At 35.7% G+C, this 20,187-nt stretch overlaps 3 protein-coding genes across 5 annotated transcripts; all 3 read right to left on the reverse strand.

Moving 5' to 3' along the window:
- Window positions 1-475: 475 nt before the first annotated feature.
- Window positions 476-3,910, reverse strand: LOC120128658. Its single transcript, XM_039146301.1, has 11 exons — window positions 3,646-3,910; window positions 3,305-3,348; window positions 3,102-3,182; window positions 2,787-2,894; window positions 2,582-2,673; window positions 2,426-2,500; window positions 2,292-2,361; window positions 2,047-2,148; window positions 1,101-1,209; window positions 681-743; window positions 476-597 (listed from the first exon to the last, which is right to left on the reverse strand). The coding sequence occupies exons 1-11, from the start codon at window positions 3,860-3,862 to the stop codon at window positions 476-478; spliced, it is 1,083 nt and encodes a 360-aa protein (XP_039002232.1). The 5' UTR covers window positions 3,863-3,910.
- Window positions 3,911-4,939: 1,029 nt separating this feature from the next.
- Window positions 4,940-7,491, reverse strand: LOC120128976 (serine/threonine-protein phosphatase PP1 isozyme 4-like). Of its 2 annotated transcripts, none has more exons than XM_039146581.1 (4): window positions 7,130-7,491; window positions 6,023-6,582; window positions 5,714-5,945; window positions 4,940-5,228 (listed from the first exon to the last, which is right to left on the reverse strand). In XM_039146581.1, the coding sequence occupies exons 1-3, from the start codon at window positions 7,344-7,346 to the stop codon at window positions 5,766-5,768; spliced, it is 957 nt and encodes a 318-aa protein (XP_039002512.1). In that variant the 5' UTR covers window positions 7,347-7,491; the 3' UTR covers window positions 4,940-5,228; window positions 5,714-5,765. The 2 variants fall into 2 exon arrangements, with proteins under 2 accessions (XP_039002512.1, XP_039002513.1); XM_039146582.1 differs by lacking the exon at window positions 4,940-5,228 and adding an exon at window positions 5,480-5,498.
- A 9,277-nt stretch (window positions 7,492-16,768) lies between these two features.
- LOC120128977 lies at window positions 16,769-19,254 on the reverse strand. Of its 2 annotated transcripts, none has more exons than XR_005516681.1 (4): window positions 19,041-19,254; window positions 18,586-18,766; window positions 18,011-18,230; window positions 16,769-16,939 (listed from the first exon to the last, which is right to left on the reverse strand). XR_005516681.1 is itself a non-coding variant. In XM_039146583.1 (4 exons), exons 2-4 carry the CDS (start codon window positions 18,679-18,681, stop codon window positions 16,841-16,843), a joined length of 396 nt encoding a protein of 131 aa, XP_039002514.1. In that variant the 5' UTR covers window positions 18,682-18,766; window positions 19,041-19,254; the 3' UTR covers window positions 16,769-16,840. The 2 variants fall into 2 exon arrangements, 1 of the variants encoding a protein (XP_039002514.1); XM_039146583.1 differs by having other exon boundaries at window positions 18,011-18,211.
- Window positions 19,255-20,187: the final 933 nt, after the last annotated feature.

Genomic DNA, 20,187 nt, shown 5'->3' on the forward strand with positions numbered 1-20,187 from the left:
AATAAATTCATCTATAATGACGTTTTATCAATAAAGCCGCAATAATAATGGTGTTTTTAAAAAAAAAATCACAATAGGTCCATCTATAATGACGTTTATTGATAAAACACCACTATATATATTTTTTTTGAAACCCATTTTTTAGGGCCTACGCGGTCGCACAGTTTACGCCCTCAGCCACGGCCCTGGATTCTCCCCCACTCTTTCCTTTACTTTATTTCAGCTTTCCTCGAAATATTCTTCAGATTTGGGTAAGCTTTTCTGTTCAAAAATTATAGTGGGAATATAACTAAATTAGTGACAGAATTAGGATGGAACATTATAGGATTAAGTTATCGAATTTTAAATTTAAATTAAATAAGATAAATCATAATTTTTTAACTATTTTAACTATTGACAATGTACACACAAACAAACTATATTATTGATAAACTCTTAATACCATTTGCTGTTTATATGAGAGATGATTGGTTCTTTACATGAAAAATATCCATCTATTCTTAGCCGATGAATAGTGTGCATACTTCTCCTCCACGAAAGCTTCCACAACTGCGTTCTTCTCCCCAACATCTTTGAACTGGACTCTCCTACTATGGCCTGTAAATATACGTTAAATGTTCAAGATGGAATTTAAAAACAGTAAGGGCATTGAATCCAAACTTTTGTTGTACAATACCAACCTGGTATTATCCAATTGAAATCCAAATCCAACAACTTTTTAACACTATCTACTTGTGTTCCAACTGCCAAAAACCATGCAGAAAAAGGTAAATGATGAAAATATGAATGGAATAACTGTTAGAAAGACAGGATCCGATAACATGTTCAGCTAGATGATGATCCCTAGTAAGGTAGCAAGAATCTCATATGTACCACTATATATATATGTATATACAGTTATGTCCTGCGTTACACCGACCATTCATTTTTCTTGAAATATCCGTATTCAGCACATACAGAAACATGAGTATGAAGATATGACCTTCCATAGACTTCCATTTGCATGAAAAAGGCTAAAAAAACATGAAATATATGTATGGAGAAATATAGAAATACCCTAATCCGATACCCATACCCGAGTCGAGTAACATAGGTTATACCTGAATATCTGTTGTACATCTCTATGATGTCCAACCCAGATTCTCTCATCATCAGATGGTCACCAGTGAATAGAATCTTAAGAGGCTTATAAAACAAGCAAACAGAACCCTGCAACAATATTATAAAATGTCCAACTGTTTGAAAAGCTTCTGATAGAACCAAACTGTTTGAAAAGCTTCTGATAGAACCAAACTATTTGAAAACCTCACTTAAATCTGACATTAGGCATGTAAATGAACTGAACGTTCAGCGAACCGTTCATGAACCGTGCGCGGGATTCGTTCATTTATGTTCATGAACATTCGATTATATGTTCGTTTATGTTCGTTCATTTATGTTCATTTCTATTCGTTCATTTATGTTCGAACAGAGGGCAAGTTGAATATGTTACGAAGATTATTGAAGTTGTTTGGATTTCAAGAAAATTGTTTTGTTGAACAAATTAACTTTAAGACTTTATTATGTTCATATAGTTTATTTATGATTTATGTATGTTTTTGTCATATTCGAACAAATTAACTCTAAAGTTGCAGGTTATATTAATGAATTTTAAGTTGTTATTCTTGTTGTTTATTCTTTTTTTACATTCGTTTGTTGTGTTCGAATAAGTTTTTTTGTTGTGTTTGTGTTGTTCGTTTATGTTCGTTTATTGTGTTCGTTTATATTCGTTCGTTCGTGTTCGTTTATATTCGTTTATTATTTAAATGAACGAACATGAACAAGCTATATTCCTTAATGAACGAACATGAACAAAAAAAATTTTGTTCGTTTATGTTCGTGTTCATTTTATTTATTTAATGAACGAACATGATCATACCTCTGTTCGTGTGCGTTCGGTTCGTTTACAGGCCTATCTGATTATTAGGTTGAGGAAAGTATTTCTTAAGTGGTAATGAAACCGTATTTGCTCACAATTTTTTAGTATGCATTAAATTAATAACTCACTTCCGTTTGGCCCGGAGTGTGTATAAGCATAAAATCTTGTCCAAGCCACCATGGGCCGCTGCCGTCTAGCTTTGTCTCTACATCAGCAGTACCAGCTTCAACCTGCAGAGATAGACTTTAAATTTACATGTACTATCTAATTAGCACATACCAGAGGTAAGGATAACATTTCTGCATAATTGACTTTGCCAAAATTCTTAAACAGATGATAGACCATACCAGAGGCAAGGATATATAGCACTTACATCTCCATAATGCAGAATCCGATCACAATGAAACCGCTTCGCCCACTTCCCGTGATCAGCAACATCATCCCTGACCATAAAAACATGGATCATAAACCTCTAAGGAACAAAAGATGAAAAAATTGCTGACATACTTGTGGGTTAGAAACATATAGCGCACTCCCCCCATCTCCTCGATTTTATGTGCCAGTCTCTCTGTGAATCTGGGGCTGAAAAAAAAATATTACACCCATGTTAGCTCATCTTATTAAGTGAAGTGGTAACTGCTGCAAGTTTCATCGTATTAGTACCTATCTATGAGTATATTTCCATCAGAATGAACGATCAAGTAGGAAGAAGCTCCATATGACTTGGAAGAATGGTACCCACAGTGATAAACACCCTGAAAACATATCGTTTTATAGCCACAGTGAACAAGTAAGCATGTTGTTTCCAGAAACAAGAACGTGATGAACAATATAGTCTTTCAAATGATACAGTAACGATAAGGGATACCGGAAGTTTCTTCTCATCTATTGGAATTGGAAATGTCTTCTGAGCTTCTAGGATATCAGAAGTAGATATTTCTGTATGGATCGAGCTTGTCGGACAGGAAAGCAAGGCCTGCAAATTTCAACATTTTATACTACAAAATAGAAGAAGCTGCTGCAAGTTTGAAAACAAGTTGAATTTGAATCTTAAAAGACATAAAGAGATTCATCACAACCACAAATGTTGCTGTTTCTTGTGCAATAGACATTAACAGTAATATAATAGTCTGCAAGTGTGTGCATGTGCAAAAAGTCTGTAGAAGAAACAAAACGAGCAAACCTGGAGGGCTTGTAATCGATCCTCCTTGCAGGTAGGCTGATTGTAAACTGCAGACATCTCGCCAACTCGTGTGAAGACTTGCTGAAAAGGCAAGAAATAGATTACCGGAAAAGTTTTGTTTTACATTCATAGCATTATCTGCAGTAAACATTCATCTACTCAAAAAAGTTAACTGTAATACAAATACAAGCGGGGTAGATTACCGGAGCCATCCATCGGCAGGTATCACAATCTATGCATGTATGATCTGCAGGGCGTATTAAAAAGCATTATCAAAATTATCAGAGATAGCAGTGTCTGTGCACAGGGAGAAATATTACAAGGTACTTACAATTTTGCAACCTATGGTGATTTTGGATGCATCATTATTAAGAAAACACAAACACAGCAAAGAAAAAAAAATGGTAAAACATGTGGGGAAACACAATCTACATAACAGAACATGAATTTACAACCCTTCTTCAATTAACCAACTGATCCGATCCACCTACTGAAGAATAATTACAACGACAAAGGTCTTAGAAAAGGGAAAGTGGATATTTACCTACAAAGAAGTCTCCATCTACATTCTGGGGGCGTCTCTGTCTTGCCCATCTTCCGGTATCTGATTCAGCTTGGCTTTGAGCTGCTTTAACCTGTGGAATTGTTGAAACCCTCAAGTTCTTTTGGACACCCTTTGATGACTTGTTTAGCTTATCGAAAGAAGAAGGAAAAGCTGAGGTAAAACTTGTAAGGCTGATAGCTTTGTTTGCCATAACCATGGGGATATTTTCCCTCCTCCAGGCAGGAAGACGATAAAACGATGACAATATCTCCTATCATCACTATTTCTTTTAATTTAAATTTCTTTCATAATTTTAATTACTGATATTACAACTTCTTTCTTTTTTTACGTAGGCCTAGTAGCAGCCCGTGTCCTAATTCGATGCTGAAACCGATCATGGTTATTGGTATCATACCGATATCTCTGACCATGGGCGGTTACTGATGTTTTTTGTCTTAAGTATCTTATTTCTTTCGTTTTCAGAATTCATAATTACATATTATAACATTATTTTTAATATTCTTTATAAAATTCATATTGAAGACTCGTGATTATCCATTTTTAACAATATCAAATTCTTTTTGTTGAAAATAGACTTAAAAAGGTAATTTATATTCAATGTTCTTTGATCAACGCTATTACAACACTTATAATATTGATATGATAAATCATGTGTGAATGATAATGTAAAATAAACTTAAAAGGGTCATTTATATTCAATGTCTTCTGCAATATAATTAATTTTAATTAAAAATTTATGAGCACAGTTAATTTTAAAAATTTTGAAAAAAAAACTAAGAAATTTAAATTTTAAAATATAAAAATTAAAACTATAAAATGTTCTAAATTGCTAATTATTGGTTGCTAACTTAATTATAGAAGGGGAAGAAACAAAAGGGAGTATTCCTTCCGACCAAATGTTTATATATCTTACTTTCGTGAACCATTTTAGCATGTCAATCAGTTATTTTATTCATAAGATGGTCAAAAACAATTGAATCAATGATGCTGAAAGCATTTCAGACTGCGTTCGAAAGGGTCCGATGGCAACACTCTAGCACAGAAGGAAACCCCTTGCACCAGGGAGTTCGATAGCTCCTAGGTACAGAATTGTGACAACAAGGAAATTCAAGATGATACCATTACCAAGGGAAGACGAATCTTCGAATGAAATTAATATTACACGTGAATAGTAGAGACCTTAATTGCAACTAACAATCTCATCAATTACATTTGAATGCACCTAAAACATGTCAATCAGTGAATAGAGCCTTGAAACAACCAAAAATCTTTTGAAGACACAAGCAGGCAATCTTTTCATTCCAACAACTCAAAACCACAACTACAAACTGCCAGACCGGATATATCATCTACATATACACAGATTGACTGCTATAAATAAAAACGATAAACCGGGTTGCAGGGGTTCACTTATGCTAACTCTACACAAGACTAGTGAAGTTTTTTTACCATACAAAATGTATCCATGAAGAGGTCACTTTGCATCTTCACTACCTGAAGTTCTGAAGCCACTGATTTTCAGATTCAACCATTGTTGGCAAGGAAAGATATAAACAGGATATCTGCAATGGAGCAAATGAGAAACAGTAAATTATGCAAAGTTGCATGTGATCGTTGGTATGTCATTTAATAACCATATGAATAACAGGGGTAATAAAAAATATGAGAAACATAATTAAGAATTATAGTAACATATGACTTTGGAGAAAGATCCATTACTCTGGATTTCACCCTTCAGACTAGAAAACTAAAAACACATTACGGATCACCAAATTAACCAATAAGGACATCAAGTACTATTCTTACTCAACCACATCTTTGCTATGGTATATCTATATGTTGAAAACTAACAAACAATAATATACAATGCTAAAAACAATTTATCAGATTAATTCATTGAATTGACCTACTCCTACACTCGCAAGTCGCGACCACATAATTGCAATGAAGATCATTGATATTTATAAATATGAGCACTAACACCAACACTACCAAATTAAAAATTGTAAGAGAAAAAGGAACAAAAATACAACACTATTCAGCTTACTTTTGTCGCGAATTGTAAGCCGCTATACAATGATAGCTGCAATCATCACATTTTAGTGGACATGAACTTTGCTTTTTTTCTCAGCTGGCTTGAGAATCTGGAAAGAACACGTCAAGTTTTCATCGACACTCATCATTGCACCGGCATTATCAAATTCACCACAGTAGTTAGGTGCTGAAAATATTGTAACAAGTTGCCTATCGGCAAAGAATTCATAACCATCCTCCACAACCTACATCCAACAGAATCAGTTCAGCTCTAATATTGATCAGTAATATATAAAGGGAAAAGTTTAGACAAGTCAATAACCTGATGCGCACGACAGACAAGATCTAAATCATGTTTCCCTAAGAATTCTGCCACCTTGTCTGCCCCAAAAGTGAAAGAAACTCCTCTGTCATTCATTCCCCATCCTCTAACATCTCTATTAGGATCAGACCAGAGCAAATCACACAGCAAGCCAGTGTCAGGAATGATAGTTGGACGAAACAAATTTCTAATTTCATCTAGGTTCACCAAATCCGGGGAAAGACCACCATGCATACACAATATTTTGTCATCTATAAGAGCCGCAACAGGAAGGCAGTTAAAACAATCAGTAAAGCTTTTCCAAAGCCTCACATTAAACCTTCGTTTGCATTCATCATAAAACCCATATATCCGATTAATAGATGCACATTCATGGTTTCCTCGCAATAGGAAAAAGTTCTCTGGATACTTAATCTTATAAGCAAGTAGAAGACATATTGTTTCCAAACTCTGCTTGCCACGATCCACATAGTCGCCTAGAAATAGATAATTAGCATGAGGCGGAAACCCCCCATACTCGAAGAGCCTTAGTAAATCACTAAATTGTCCATGTATGTCACCTAAATAAAAGCACAAACAAACACTTTACAATAAGAAACAATAAATTACAACATAATGATGGTAGTACTAAGAGGTCCGTTTTTACTTATATGCATGCTTCATTGCACTAGAAAACGTTATCTAATCGCAAATGCCCCAAGCAGAATGCATGATTTTTAATCTCTTTATATATTTTCCCTACAGTTTTCAGCAATCAAACAGCAATAAACCACCACCAGAACAACAACAGCAACAAAATTACCCTCAACCAAACTCCAAAATGAACGGTAAATTAGGCATTCAAACTTTCAAAAATAAATGAGAAATTCACATCTTATCTGGTTCAGAATTCTTAACTGAATCCCTGAACATTATATTTCAATTAAAAAACGAAACTTTTGAATCTACCACAAACCAGTTATCCACATTGATTTCCCCTAAAAACATAATAAAAACTCAACTTTCCTTCAAGGCCCACAAAATGTTCTCATAAAAACACTAAAAATAAACATAAACATCAAATTTATACACAAAAAAATCAAAAGTAAAAAAGAACCGGAATGTTACCGCAAATTTTGATGGGGGCTTCGAGTTCAAGCAAATTGGGCTGTTGAAGGAAGATATCTTTGGAGGCAAGACAAAGATGCTTGATCTCAGACTCAGAAAGTTGCACTTGTTTGCCTGGCCTGGATAATCGGACTTCCGTAAGCCGTCTGATTATATCATCTAGCAGCGCGGGGTCCATCATCGTCTTCGCCGTTTGGCCGTGTGCGTCCGTCGCCATTAGATAATCTTCCTTCAACGTTCCCGATTTAACAAAACCCTAAAAAGCTCAAAAGCGCTAGAAAATGACTTCCTTTTGGTTGAGCCTTGGAGGGTAAACGAGTTTCAGAGAATGGAGAAAAAATATTCAAAAAGTATTTTCCCGACGAAAGAGGGAAAATAAAATAATATTTTTCCCTAATAGCGAGAAATTAAATCCCTGAATTTCCTTTTTTCTTCTTCAAAGGAACATGTTTCCGAAGCGATGCCGTTTTACAAGGAGTTGTTGTTTTAGACCATTTGAGTCCGGTTCATTGGCGGCCACCTCGGCTTTGCTTTCGAGTTTGAATCACCCATACAATGCGGGTTATTTGACATAACTGACATCCTTTTTTTTAATTTCTACTTTCTGACACCGTTTGACTAATATTTCCAGAAGTAGCACCCTTTCTGCTGAGTTGGCAAAGGCGCGTCCCCGGGGACGCGCTTTACCCGTGTTTTCGCTGAGTTGGATGCCACGTGTGGAAGGCGCATCCCCGGGGACGCGCCTTTGCCAACTCAGCAGACACGTGTGGAAAGCGCATCCCCGGGGACGCGCCTTCCATTAAATGTCATAAATGGCCCCATCCGTTTTTCCTAACTACCCCTCCTCCTCCCCTATATAAACCCTCCTCAACCCTCCCTCATTCTTCACACCAAAATCATCTTCTCCTCTATTATATAACTCAAATTCTCCAACTATTTGAGTTTTAAATTTGTTATTAGTGGTAAGAAATTTATTTTTATGTTATTATTTTTTTAAATATTTATTATTTTTTATATTAATATATTTATGTAAATATTATATTTTATTAAAATAATATTTATAATTATTATTTATTTAGAATTATTAATTTTTTTTTGCTAATTATATTGTTTTGTCTACAGTTATAATGGAAAACGAAATGCTGTTGCGATTGGATATTGATCATATCTCCAGACATTTTAGCGATATTGTAATATTTTTTATAATTAATGTTAATAGTTAAATTTATTTTTATTTTAAAGTTATTATGAATTTATATTAATTTTTATTTTTTATAATGTATATTATTTAGGATGCTGATCGTATTTTAGAGACTTTTATTAAAATTCCACGTATACCAACACCGGAACGTATTTTGCCATATTTGGCTTCTGCCGGGTTCGGGTATATTGCAACAATTATAGGCGGTTGCAAACTCGAACCTGTCCTAATTTCTGCACTGATTGAGAGGTGGAGGCCCGAGACACACACTTTTCACCTTCCATGTGGAGAGGCGACAATTACATTGGAGGATGTCTCTATGCATCTGGGGCTTCCCGTCGACGAAAATATGATGTGTGGTATGGCGGATGGTGATTGGCAATCAATGTGCATTGATTATCTTGGAGCTGCTCCGCCAGAGTTTAATGGAGGTAGAATAGCTTTATCTTGGTTAAAAGCTAATTTTGAGGTTTTAAATGAAAATGCTTCAGAGGATCAAGCAAAGGCATGTGCTCGGGCATATATTCTACGAATAATTGGAGGAATATTGATGCCCGACAAATCTCGCAACCATGTGCATTGTATTGGGCATCTGATCGATTTTGATGAAGCTGGAAGATATAGTTGGGGTGCTGCAGTTTTGGCATTTCTCTTTAGAGAAATGTGTCGGGCGACGAATTATAAGAAAACTGCTATCGGTGGATGTCTTCTTCTTCTACAATCATGGGCGTGGTTCCGCATGCCTTTCTTATGCCCGATCGTGAATGAACCATACGTATTCCCCTTATTTTTGAGGTAATTTTCGAACTAAATTTTGATTTAAATATTTTTAATTAAATAGGGTGATATTTAGTTTATATTATATTTCATAGGTGGTCGATGAAAAGAAAGGACCATAAAAGTATACCTACTGGGTTAGAGGAAATTCGTTTACTTATTGATACGAAAGCTGGGTCTGAGGTATGTTTTTAAATTTGTTTAATTATTAATATTTTAATTTAAAATGTTAGATATAATTAGAATATTTTATTTATTTGAATTGTATATTTATATTTCAGTTTCAGTGGATACCTTATGCGAGCGATGAAGTGAAAGCTTGCATCCCACCCCACCTTAGTGGGTCATTAGAGGTATGGATATCGGTTATACCTCTTATATGTTATGCTATTATTGAGTGGCATCCAGTTGATCGCGTGCTCCGTCAGTATGGTTGTACGCAATATATTCCTGGAGCTCTTAGGAATTTAGACGACGTGAATAACATAGATAGACGAGGGAAGAAATGTTAACTGGGTGGTGAGACACAGAGATTGGATTGCGCTTTGGGAGAACCGATATACACTGGTGGCCCCTCGACAATATTACGCTGAAACTGGTCATATGGTTACGGATAACTATATGGACTGGTTTAATGAAAATGGGAAGCCGTTTCTACTTTTGGCAGAAGCACGAGGGGTTAACATTCCTAGGCGCCGAGAAAGACGTCAACCGTCTCAATATCATCGTCCCCCGTCGTGTGGACGGAGAGAAGGCGCTACCGGTTCTGCATCAGTCCCACCACAACATCCTTATTCGTCGATGCCGCAGGGGTACATGCCCAGCCCTCCACTTCATATGCCAAGCCCACCAGTTTATATGCCATCTCCGCAGGGTTACATTCCGAGCCCACATGGTTACATTCCGAGCCCGCAGGGTTACATTCCTAGCCCGCCAGGTTACATGCCTAGCCCGCAGGGTTTTATACCATATGGAGGTGCATATACGACTATGTTTAATGATCCAGCATATGGTTCATATGCATCTTATTTGGCTGGTGGTGTTTCTCCGCAGACACCTCAATCTCCATCTAGATCACAGACATCGATGCCAATGTTTCCACAGTTTTCACAGTTCCCGAGGAGCGGTGGGATTGTTACTAGCACTCCTCCAGGGTCTTTATTTTATACAAGCCCTTCAGACCCTTCAGCGTCATCTACACCAAATGAAGAAAATATTGCTGATGATGATAGTGAAGATGAGGAGACTGAAGAACAAGTTCCACGAAGAAATCCTCCACGAAATAGACAACCACCGCCATGTGGAACTCATTTCGAGAAGACGACATCGGTGAATTGGCAATTTATTCAATGTCACATTTCAATGCTCATTCCATACAATTTCAATGTCACAATCAACTTATCACTTCACATTTATTCAATTTATCCATAACATTTTATCTAATTTATTCAAACTTCATATAACGTTTTAATTTAAGTTATTCTTAACTTGCTGAACTTTCAAAAGAAGTTAAATTTTGGTTATAATTTACCTGATTTACTGATATATCTAGTGTCCCCGAGGGACATGAGTGACATAATAGGGCAATGATAACATATTCTATGACAAAATAATGGAAGGCGCGCCCCCAGGAACGCGCCTTCATGTCCCCTGAGAAATAATAGGTACTGATATATCTAGTGTCCCCGAGGGACATGAGTGACATAATAGGGCAATGATAACATATTCTCTGATGAAATAATGGAAGACGCGCCCCCGGGAACGCGCCTTCATGTCCCCTGAGAAATAATAGGTACTGATATATCTAGTGTCCCCGAGGGACATGAGTGACATAATAGGGCAATGATAACATATTCTCTGATGAAATAACGGAAGGCGCGCCCCCGGGAACGCGCCTTCATGTCCCCTGAGAAATAATAGGTACTGATATATCTAGTGTCCCCGAGGGACATGAGTGACATAATAGGGCAATGATAACATATTCTCTGATGAAATAATGGAAGGCGCCCCCCCGGGAACGCGCCTTCATGTCCCCTGAGAAATAATAGGTACTGATATATCTAGTGTCCCCGAGGGACATGAGTGACATAATAGGGCAATGATAACATATTCTCTGATGAAATAATGGAAGGCGCCCCCCCGGGAACGCGCCTTCATGTGAATAGTGAAATAATAGGTACTGATATATCTAGTGTCCCCGAGGGACATGAGTGACATAATAGGGCAATGATAACATATTCTCTGATGAAATAATGGAAGGCGCGCCCCCGGGAACGCGCCTTCATGAATAGTGAAATAATAGGTACTGATATATCTAGTGTCCCCGAGGGACATGAGTGACATAATAGGGCAATGATAACATATTCTCTGATGAATGGAAGGCGCCCCCCCGGGAACGCGCCTTCATGTGAATAGTGAAATAATAGGTACTGATATATCTAGTGTCCCCGAGGGACATGAGTGACATAATAGGGCAATGATAACATATTCTCTGACGAAATAATGGAAGGCGCGCCCCCGGGAACGCGCCTTCATGTGAATAATACTCCGATTATAGACACTATTATATGCAACGTATTATAAACTTTCAAAACAAACTTCAGTTCACAATCTTTCAAATTCTCAAATTCCCAAACTCTAAATTCTCAAATTCTCTGAAAATGAGTCGTCTTTCTGCTGTTGTTTTGTATAATGGAGAAATTAAGGAAGCTGAAGAGGGGGTTGGTTTTGAGTCAGATCATTATATCCCCTTAACCTTGAAGAGAAACATCACAATTGAGGAGTTAATCACAAAAATTTCGTTAAAGATTCGTGTAGCAGGCCAGAGAAGACTATCTTCACTTCAGTACAGATTTCCTATTGAACTTTTTCCGCTCACGTATACATCATTTTAGCTTTCAAACGATGATGATGTTTCTATGATGGTTGATGCTCATATGGGGAGTTCACAATCTCTTATTGAAATGTATGCCACTTTTATTGAGGTTCGTGCAACTCGTGGTCTCTCATATTCCTCTCACTTTGGCATTGCATATCAAACTGATCAAGTTGATAGCCCGACACAACTGATCTGTAATGATTTCACATCATTAATGGCGGATCCAACGCCATATACCATGCCATCAAGTTCAATAGGAAGGCATTCATCTGCAACTGCTTATGATCTCAACCCACGTGGCTTCACCAATAATCCATATGGCAACATCTCTTCTACTTCAAGGGGCAGACATTCATCTGCCAATGTTTTCGACTTACATATGGAAATGCCAACGAGACGACAGTCTATTCACATCCCACATGATACAATGGCCTTAAGTTCAAGGGGAGGACACGCAAGCGGGAACTTATTTGACCTCAACATTGGATTATCGGAGGAACCCTCATCTCCACCAGAAGAACCTCTTCGGGAGCTAGGTGCAGATGGTGCTGAAACGGGATTATTCGTTGAACCTGACTCACCACAGTATAACGTACATTCTGATGATGACGAGGATGACGTTCCGATAAATACAACACCAGCCGAACTTCCTGCACATATGTATGAGGTGATTATGCAATGTATGAGCCTGAATTTCCAGATCTTCCTGATGTTGGCAACTATGGACTTCAATCATCAGTCAATGACGGTAATTTACATATTGGAATGGATTTCGCATCGAAGGAGGAAGCAATGATGGCAATAAAGAGTTACAATATTCGTAACTCAATTCAGTCCCGAGTTGATCGATCTAACACGGAGAAATATATCTGCTACTGCGTCCAACGTGACAACGGATGTCAATGGATGGTTCGTGTATCAAAGAGGAAGAGGAAGAACAACTTATGGGAACTAACCAGATACAACGGTCCTCATACATGTTGTGCAACAGGTATAAACCAGGATCATCCCAACTTGGACTCCAACATTATTTGTCAAGCAATCATGCCCATTGTGAAGCAAAGCTCTCATATAGCTGTTGCAGTGTTGATTTCTGCTATACAGTCACAATATGGGTACACTGTCTCATATAAAAAAGCGTGGTTGGCAAAAAAGAATGTCATTTGCAAACTTCATGGCGAATGGGATTCCTCTTACAACGAGCTGCCCAGTTGGTTTCATGTTGTGCAAAGACTTAATCCAGGGACAATTGTTGAGTTCGAAACTCAACATCATTACGTGAATGATCGAATGGTTCGCGATTGCTGCCAATTTTACCGAGTCTTTTGGACTTACCCTCAGTGTATTAATGCAGTCAAGTACTGTAAACCAATTGTCCAAATTGATGGTACTTTCTTGTATGGGAAATACAAGCAAGTTTTATTATTGACTGTGGTCCAAGATGGAAACCGCAATATTCTTCCTGTTGCATTTGCCCTCGTTCAAGGAGAAGACACTGAGTCTTGGGCTTTTTTCCTTAAAAATTTACGTTTACATGTTGTCACCAGGGAATGAGTATGCATTATTTCAGACCGAGGAGCCGGGATAAAAGCAGCAATGGACTCTTTGGGTACAATGTATAGACCTCCACATGTTCAACATCGTTATTGTGTCCGTCATATTGCTGCAAACTATTACGGAAAATACAAGAAGAACGACGAACGTCAGTTAGTCGTGCGGATGGGTATGTTACTTTTTCCCAATTTTTCTATCATTTTCTTATCACTTATTTATACTTCATATTAACTATTACATATTCCTAATGGCTTAGGTTACGAACTCTTACCTCAAAGGTTTGAGTCGATGCTACAAGAGCTGTTTGGCAAAAATAAGAAGGGGTGCGAGTACATTATGGACATCAGCAAAGAAATGTGGACAAATGCATATGACGGGGGGTATCGCTATGGTCATATGACAACAAACTTGGCTGAAGCAATAAATTCAACCTTAAAGGGGACGCGTCATTTACCAGTCACGGCGTTGGTTAAAACGACTTATTTTCGTTTGGGTCAACTCTTTGCAAAGCTCGGTGGACAAGCTCTTACTTGGATGCAAAACGGACATATTTACCACCCAAGACTAGTAGTTGATTTACAGAAAAGTGGCTGCATCAAATGGGATGTTAGTTACAAATTTTTCTCGCACCCGTGAATTGTTTCGTGTAACCGAAATGCCACGTCCCCAAGGGATTGAAGCTAACTCTTTCAGAGTTAATCTGCAAGAGAGGTGGTGCGATTGTGGTTTCTTTCAAGCACTCAAATATCCATGCTCTCATGTCATTGTTGCTGCTCACATTCGCATTTGGACTACAAAATTATGTTGATCCCGTATACCAACTTTCACAAGTATTCAAGGTATATGAATTTGAGTTTCCGCCCATAGGAAAAGAAAGACCCAAATGAGATTCAAACTTGGCTTACAATTGTACCAGATCCATTGCTATTGAGGGACTCAGGTCGTCCAATATCTACTAGAATACATTGTGATATGGATATTCGGGAGAAGTCAACAGAACAAAAACAATGTGGGCATTGTAGAAAATCGCACAATAGAAAAAAATGTCCAGCTCTGTTATCATCATATAACCGTTAACTCTTATGTAATTAATATTGTATTTAAATGAATGTTTTTGTTTCTAATAATTTAATGTTATTGCATTTATAATTTGTCAATGTATGTACACCTAAATAATTTTTTTAACTTTTAAATACATAAATATATTTAATATATTATTTAATATAATAATATTATTAGTTATAATTTTTTTAAAATAATAATAATTCCACCTTCTAAGAGAAAAAATTAATTAAACAAATTAAAGTTTTAAAAAATTTATGTATATGACATTTCATGTTCTGATTGGAGGATTAAATTTATTAAATTAAATTTTCAATAAGACTAATTTTATAAAATGTAAGTCTTGAAGATTAAATATGTAATTATAATTTATTACATACAATATTTTCGTTAAATATTGATATGAGATGACTAGATATAACATTTAAATAATTAACTGATAAAATTAATAGATCGATAATCAAAATCAAAAATAATAATATAACCATATGTGTAATTATAATTTCATACATTTTTCCTATAACACACATTAACAAAATACATTTGATAATTCTTACATTAATCGAAACATTTTACATATATTTATTATAATAATAATAAAAAAACTATTTATTATTAAACAAAACGTGTCTGCTGAGTTGGCAAAGGCGCGTCCCCGGGGCGCCTTCCACGTGACATCCAACTCAGCGAAAACACGGGTAAAGCGCGTCCGGGACGCGCCTTTGCCAACTCAGCAGAAATGGTGCTACTTCTGGAAATATTGGTCAAACGGTGTCAGAAAGGGAAAATTTAAAAAAAAAAGTGTCAGTTATGTCAAATAACCTACAATGCGACTCCTCTTATCCAATGGGTCCATCGTGGAACTTATAATAGATGAGATTTAGATAGGTATTCTATTATTTAAATTTAACTATTAATAATAACAATATTAGTATAAAATTACTTTTATGCTTTAAAACATTCTTTTTAATCCACCCACACCCCTCTAAGGCAGTGTTTAAGATTAACACTTAATGTTTTAAGTAATAACACTCTTCTTTTACAATATAAAAAACATCTTTCAGTTACACAAAACTGCAAGAGAAGCCACACACTTGACCAAACTAAACACTGAATTTTATAACTTTGTTCATCGTGTGAATTAAATCCAACAAAAGTTGTTGGAGCTCTAAAAACTAATACGAACAACATGCTGATTTAAGGAATAATAATGATTTGCCGTGGGTTGTGCACAATTTGAAGGGAAAACCCTTATTGTTCATTTCCTCATGTTAGCTTGAACTGCTTTTATTTATTGTATTTGGGAAGAATGCAATCACAAGCAATTTAGAAGATTAGTTCATTCCACTGATGACATTCTTGAGTGTACAAAAGAGATGGTTTGCATTCGATTGTATAGCCATTGTCCAAATAAAAATTATAGGGTAAATATGCATTTGTGTCTTGATTGGGGGATCTTTTAGATGCATTTGTGTGTTTATTGGGGGATCTTTTAGACTTAGAGGAATCCATCTCATAGATTGTATACGTCTTTTGTAATAGCTTATTGTTTTATTGGATAATATAAACAACATTTGTTCAAAAGAAAAATAATAATAGCTTGCCACACTAGCAAAACTGATTTTTAGCGGTGTTTTTTAGTCATATAACAGCGTTTTTAAGCACTGCTAAAAACCTTTGTGGCGCAAAACAAAAGTCGCAAAAAGCGCCGCTGAAACAAACGCCACAAAAGGTAGTGGTGCTTGTCTTTCACAAACGCCGCTAAAGATTATGGTTTTACGCCACTAAATATTATGTCATATAGTGGCGTTTGTGAATGTAAAACGCTGCTATTGACTACACATATAGTGGCGTTTTCTGTATAAACGTCGCAAAAGATGTGGAATTTTAGTGACGTTTTTTACACAAATGCCGCAAATTAAAACTACTTTTTCAAATATTATTTTCTACTCTTTTGTTACCCAAATTTAACCTGTAGCATTATCCAATAAACTTAACATCCATAACAACGAACTTGAAAACTTATCCAATAAACTTAACATCCATAACAACAAACTTGAAATCCATAATAATAAATCGAAGTTTAAATTAACGTAAAATATAATGTAGTTCAACATTGTTAACTAGAATAAACAACAATAACACCTAAAATGGCGTCTTTCCACGTTTTCACTACCTCATTTTTTTCCATTCATTGCTTGATAATACAGTTGAAAAATGAGGGGAAAGAAAATAAAACTTAAAAAAATACATAATCTTGAACTAACATACTCTGTGCAAGTAGTTCTACGGGTCCGTTTTGCACAAAGAAGGAACTTCCCATTTTCAACAAGCAAAGCTGCATTGGGAAATATTACAAAGATTAGGGTCACAAACCCAAATGGTATATAAATAAAAAAATAAGAAATTATTTCTCCTTAGGCAGGAAGGTCAGAATAGTACGTAGGAAAACTAACACCATGATAATGTGCCATCTATAACTAGTAGGAAACAAGGAGAGAAACTTAGAGAAATAATTAACCTTATGACAAGTAAAATTCAAAAACAAAATGATCCCAGGCCATCATGCAGCAAAGAAAACTGACAAAAACTTATTTAAGTTGCATGCAAACACATATTAAAGTTCAGCTTATTCCAGTGGAAAAAAGACATTGGACCCATTCCAATTTATACATCTATTATTAGAAGTTTAAAGTAAACAACTTGCTATGAACTCGACCATAGCAACTTTATTTGTGTGTAATACAGCTCAGCCACTAGTCATAGAGGATGACAAAAGAAAATCCACCCATAGACAGATGACATTTATACTTGAACCAAGCTGGCTAACTTGCAGAAAGAAAACATGCACTTCCAAAGAGAAATAATGTGTAGCAAACAACTAGTTAGAATTACTAGCAGAAAATATTCTGTTGTAAAAAAAAATTAAAAAACCTAGCTACAATAGAGGAATCAACAAGCCGATCAAATGAAAGCAAATTTACTAGGTTACTACTTACTAATAGCAAAGAAGTATTTATGGAAACATCTAGAAAACGACTTTGCAGCTTGTTACAAGGTGTGCTTATTGCAGATTAAAACCATTTCTGTTAGAAGGCCTTTTAGAGAGAACAAAGAGAGAATGCCACAAGAAAAGAAAAAATTCAAAATTCAAGTTGTGCCGCTTCTTTGTCTAAAACCTGCTCAGAACAATATTTGATTCAGTAAACAACATAATAAAATTTAGTTATCCAATGTGGTCACTAAGCCTACAAATTTATACCACTTCAATCGATTGTCGACTAATTATTAAAACCACGGGGTTCATTAAACACGCTTAAGAGAAGGTACCATGTACAATCTTAAATCTTAATCACCAGGAACTCCATGTCCAAGTAACGTAAGACAATGGTAAAAATGTATGTTTTACCTTGCAAGAGAGGCCACCAGCATGCAATCTGGTAGCTATAGAAGATGCACATTTCCCATAAGCTGCAGTTAGACCTTTAGGATTTGTATCAGTCTTGCCATCCGTAGGAGGTTCTCCAAGCTTTGAAACTGTAAAATATGCTAGCCCCTGGTTTGCATCATTAAGACCTTTGCTTTGAAGCCATGGCTCCAGAATGCCACTCTGAAAAAAAAAACCAAATCTGCTAGATCATCAACACCCAATGGATGATCAAATCATTTTGAATTAAATCAACAAAGTTGCAGATAAATAAATAAATAGACTGAAGCACATGGCATTAATGCAAAAACTACGGAGGAAATAATAAAAGAAAATTTCCCCAGAATAATGCATCATATCTATAAAATCAAGTAGATATCAAAATGTAGTTCAGCTATGTAATGATACTCAACTGAATCATCCAACTGTTTTATAAGGAATAAAAACAAGGGGTTTCTTTATAAACGACAAATTAAGCAAAAACATAATAAAAGATCAATCCTTTTTGTTTAATTAAACAAAATGAACAAAGAGAGAGTATGATTAGGTAAAGGTACCATTCCTACGAGATTTAGGAGTGGCCTCAAGCACAGCCTCGAGATCATCATTCCTACTACAAACCAAGATTGGACCTTCAAAATCAAGCGGCACATGTTCACCTCTCTTCACCAGCAAATCATCTCCTTTTCCCATATCTTTCAACTCCTTTCCCACTCTTCCACCGCCGAAAAATTCAAGCTAAAAAATTTCATATAACTATTCAAGATCAGTCCAAAATTCAAAAAAAGAAAAAAAACAAATAAATTGGAAAATAACAAATTTGCCACAAGAATATTCATGGGACTCATTCTTTGATAAGTAATATTCATACCAATTTAGCTAACAAATTCAATCATCCATATCATAATTAACCCTAACCCATAAATACTGCAAAAATTCAAAAAATAAATAAATAAATAAATACTAAATTGAGGAACTTTCTTAAACAGCTATATCATCAAGATTAATATACCTTTCTTAAAGGCGGCTACAGGAATCAATTGAAGACCTTTAAACCACCGGAAAGAGCAAACTCCAGATCACGATCGAAACCAATCCCCGGATCTTCTAAACAAACTAGATTCCTGTTTATCGGACGGTAAAGCAGAGGAATCGCGAAGAAGAAAAGAGGAAACGAAAGAAAAAAGAAGAAAAAGTAGAATAAAAACCACTGAAATTGATGGGAAAACGTTAACTAAGATTACCACGACGATCGCTTTTTTGAAGATGTTTCAAACGATGGGAACATAAACATAAACCGGCATGAAAATGGGTTAAAGAAGGGATCAAAGTGAGCAAAATCGATTCGAAGGGTAACGAAGGTATATTATCTTCTTATGCTATTCGTACACCCCAAATTGTGTTGGAGAAAAAGTCGTTGTTTGATGATGATCGAAGGGCTGAGAAGAAAAGCCCTCTATTGGAGAAGAAACAGCAGATGTGTTTGGGTAAACTGCGGGCATGAAAAAAATATGTAGAGTGTAAATACATGATATCACATGTATCTCGAAATTTATTATAGATACCAAAATCTGATATATCTTAAAACACTCTTCCAACATCTCTACAAAATTATCTATGCAACATAAGCCTCAAAAGTTACAGAGATTCAAAAAGTATTACATCTCTCCAAAATAATTATCTCTCACATTACCCTAAAGATTAAGACATAATCTCTATTATAGAGCCAAATACTTGGTCAACAAGAATTCTTATTCCATAAGAATTCAGGCCTAAAATAAAAATTGATTTTATTAAATAAAATCAATTACTAAGAAATCTTTAACCATTAGAATTACAATAAAATCCAACTTAATTATCAATTATAATTTATGTCAAATATAACAAATATCCCTCTTGGCCTAAATTTCATCAAAAATTGGTCTTCGATTCTTCAACAACTTCAATCTTTACGTAAGTCACATATCCGTTGAAGCACCATTGTCAATCTTTAAAAACTTCAATTCTTATCCAATATACATTGAAGTATTACTGAATCATTCAAGAATCAATTCCTTGCAACTGAAAACTCTTTGTAGCAAATTTATATTACATGTCTCTGAAATCATTAACAAAATTCGCAGCAACAAGTTCCTTCAAACCTCCATAGCCTTAACCAT

Source organism: Hibiscus syriacus, unplaced genomic scaffold (assembly GCF_006381635.1).
Source record: "Hibiscus syriacus cultivar Baekdansim isolate YM2019G1 unplaced genomic scaffold, ASM638163v2 tig00110482_pilon, whole genome shotgun sequence".
NCBI classification, from domain to species: domain Eukaryota; kingdom Viridiplantae; phylum Streptophyta; class Magnoliopsida; order Malvales; family Malvaceae; genus Hibiscus; species Hibiscus syriacus.